Genomic DNA, 3,588 nt, shown 5'->3' on the forward strand with positions numbered 1-3,588 from the left:
TGACCGCAGAGGAAAACAGAGAAATGCTTGAGAGGACATTTTATCCTTAAAGGTATGAGTACTTGGATGGGATGGTGGGGATACATACAGATAAACATAATGAGGTCAATATGAGACAATAGTAAAGAGTATTTTAATCTGACCTGTGCTCCACTGAAGGTCGTTCTACACGGATCCTTCACCTCTTTTATTACCCATCATTGTAATTTCACTTCATATCTTCAATTGTGTAAAATATGTATGAATTGAATGACTGTTGATTTTTCTCTTTTTAATTCTTATATTCTCCTTTTGTGAGTTAATCGGAAAAACCCCGTCCTTGTAATTTTTAATTTTCAATGAATTCTCAACTGAGATGAGAATCTGATATAAATTTTAAGTTAGAGAAATATGGCTTATGATAATCACACAGCTTAGCATAATTTTACTTCAATATATTTTTTATTTTCAGTGAGTGACATACAAAATATATTCAACATTAAATCAATAGATGTAACAATGTAAAGGAATTTGTTGGAAATACAATAAAGCTTGATGAATTATTTCTTTCATTTGTTTTTTTTTTTTACTCAAAAAATTAAGGATTTGAGCATGAAATGGACTTTCTATGGTACACAGAGCTTTTTCTGTTCAAAGAAAAACATCTGTCATGGTAATACTCATAATCATCAAGCAGAGCAAACATATAAACTGAAGTAATGGATCAGTTTGTGCAAACGGTCTGAAGTGATCCAGCCATTAAAAGGATGGAGACTCGTCACCAAAAACAGCCTTGAACATATTAAACACCAGACCGTATCTATTTTGGATCGTTTCTCTTGGAACGGTCATGAAGGTGTTGTCCACAGTGTAGGCGTACTGCCACCTCAGATACTCCTCCTGCATTATGGCGTTTCTGGGTGATTTTCCCAGGCAGGCGGCCAGGTGGACAGTGGCTTCATGATTTGTAAGTAAGAGCACCAGAGAAATGGCCAACATGACGACAGAGAAGGGCACCTCACCGATCCAGGGAGCGAGGTACGGGACGAGATACCGATTGGCTGTTGGTGCACCATAACAGGCTTGTAGTGCAATGAAATCTGCGAACGCAGGGTCTCCTTCTTTTGCTACAGGACTAACCATTATGTTAGGGAGTTGTTGACATCCAGTGTCCTTCATAGAGTTCCAGCTAGAGGGCAGATGTAACGGTTCATGGACATCATGAGAAGTCTCAGGAAAACAATAGCATAGGTCTGGATTGGTGCATCCAAACAGCCGGTGGTGCGGCTGGATGCTTCCTGTAGCGATGCTGTAGGCCGCATCCGCAGACAGGACGCAGTTCCAGGGAGAATACAGCAGGACGTCTATGATGGACGGCAGAGGCAGCAGACATCTGGCAGGAATCATCCGGTTCTCAATCGATCCATGAGCCAAGAAAACCAGTTCGATCTTCCTCCACTTCCAATCCTCCTTTCTCTTCTTCTCTGCCTCCTCCTCCAGCTTTTGGTTTATGAAGTTTCCAAGATTTACCAGATGGAAGAAGACATCCGACTCTGCGTTGTCTCTCAACCACTGTTTAACCTCTGGGTAAGGAGTGCTATTTATTGCGTAATCAATCAGCTCTTTCTTCTCATATTGGTTCCTGTTTTTCTTCTCGATGACGTATTTGATTCTGGAGAGTTTTCTGAGAGATTCCCTGTGGGGAAAAAGTAGGAGAGGAACATTTTAAGATTTATTTCTCATCAACATTCTGACTGCTTTTGAGGAAAACTTGAGCCATTTATGTTTATGTGTTTCACAGCCGACCAACATACTCAATGGTGTTGAATTGATCCCTCAGCTTCCTGGTGATCTCCAGGATCTGCTCAGCTCTGCTCCTCAGAGATCGACTGGCCTCTGTCACATGGTTGTTCTCGATCTGATCACTCCAGCTGTCGATTGCTTCTGGAAGGAAGTATGCCATCGCCCCCACCCCTGCAAGCTGAAGATCAGCAGATCAGTACAGGATTGGACAGATAGCAGTAGGTGTAGTCAAAGTAAGAGATTAAATTTTCACTCAGAAACAAAAGCACTGTTATTAATTATTAAAGACGAAGCTAAATAGCAAACTGTGATAATCTGAGTCCAGGGATTCAACACGTTCATCCAGGAGTGAATGACTTGATGCAACCTGCTGGGTTTCTTCAACTAGAAAACCTTTAAACTGGTTTGAATGAACTGGAATTAATTGGAATTGATTGATTAAATTGAAATTACTTCTTTTGCAAAGTCCGTTGAGATGATGTGTTGTGAATTGATGCTACATTTATCAACCGATTTGAATATGTATTTGATGTTTGATGTGATGTAACTACAGTAAAAGTCTTACCATGACGCCTCCAGAAAGAGCAACAGGTCCAAAAGCTGCCAGAAGCCCAAAGCTCTTTGAACCAACTTTCAGGTTGAAGATCAACAGAACGGTCAGGATGCATGAGAAACCGAGCTGTGGTCCACACATGTTTCCCCCATCACCATGACTGAACTCTATCTGGCTTGTAAGCAGATGGCCCATGTTGGACATGTCCAGTCCTCTGTGTCTCCCCACAGCCATCAGAACATCAGCCAGGACCTGGTTATCCAGCTCCTCTGGATCCAACGTGGAGTTCTGCCTCTTCTTCTCACTCTTCAGTTTCTCAAACAACTCCTGAATAATAGCCACTATTTCGTTGCTTCTGTTTAAAATATCTCGAGCCTCTCTCAGTATTTTCTTAGAATATTTCTCTTCAGTTTTATTGGCGTGGACACAGGCACCAGCGCCGACACCAGTATACGCAGCGCCCAGTGCTAAGAGAGGAGTAGCTAATCCACCGGTGAGCACAGAGGCAGCTCCAACTCCAATCAGGAGGCCTGATCCCATCACTCCAATTGAGGCACCAAAGCATTTAACAGCACTGGTTTCTTTTCTTTCAGACTCCAGCCTCCCTGCCAGTTTCTTCAGCTTGTCTGCATAATCCTCCCCCTGTGTGATCCAGGAGAAAATCTCCTTCACAAACTGGTCAGCTGTAGCCATCACAAAGAGAATCTGGAAAATAAAACCATTCAGATGTCATTTCCTGGGTGAAGAAGAGGAATAACTTCAGAAAATATGGACCAGAGGAAGTCTGGGTCAAATCAGAGAATCAAGTTCCATTATTTTAAAGAACACCAACACTTAACCTGTTATTCACACCGGGTTAAATGATCCAAACAAACTCAGATAACATCAAATGTTTCTGGATAATTCTAAAACTGAAAGCTGTAAAATCTGAGTCAGTCCAGAACCTTTATGTGGTAACAGTACCTCTGTTGGACCACTAGATGGAGCTGACACGCCACCGACGGACTGTGCAGCACAATAACAGAACAATCTCATCAAACATCTCAGTGTTTCAGCGTCTCAAGTTTGGTTGTCTCATGATTCCTGATGAACCCTGAAGAGCTACTGCGCCGATTCCCCCCCTGCTGGTCAGAGGAGGACTCTGCAACCTCAACAAATAATCAGATAAAACCGAAAGCGTTCAAGTTTCTCTGCTCCCACTGCGGCTCAGATTCATAATAATCTGCTCAGAAAACCTTTTTGCAGCTTCTGTA

At 42.3% G+C, this 3,588-nt stretch overlaps 1 protein-coding gene across 1 annotated transcript; it reads right to left on the reverse strand.

The window, feature by feature from the left end:
* Positions 1 to 422: 422 nt before the first annotated feature.
* LOC106925717 (uncharacterized) lies at positions 423 to 3,034 on the reverse strand. The gene is made up of 3 exons (XM_088007941.1): positions 2,348 to 3,034; positions 1,794 to 1,960; positions 423 to 1,675 (listed from the first exon to the last, which is right to left on the reverse strand). Exons 1-3 carry the CDS (start codon positions 3,026 to 3,028, stop codon positions 739 to 741), a joined length of 1,785 nt encoding a protein of 594 aa, XP_087864067.1. The 5' UTR covers positions 3,029 to 3,034; the 3' UTR covers positions 423 to 738.
* Positions 3,035 to 3,588: the final 554 nt, after the last annotated feature.

The sequence above is a fragment of the Poecilia mexicana genome, unplaced genomic scaffold (genome assembly GCF_051168715.1).
Source record: "Poecilia mexicana isolate PSO_F unplaced genomic scaffold, ASM5116871v1 scaffold_8, whole genome shotgun sequence".
Classification (NCBI taxonomy): Eukaryota; Metazoa; Chordata; class Actinopteri; order Cyprinodontiformes; family Poeciliidae; genus Poecilia; species Poecilia mexicana.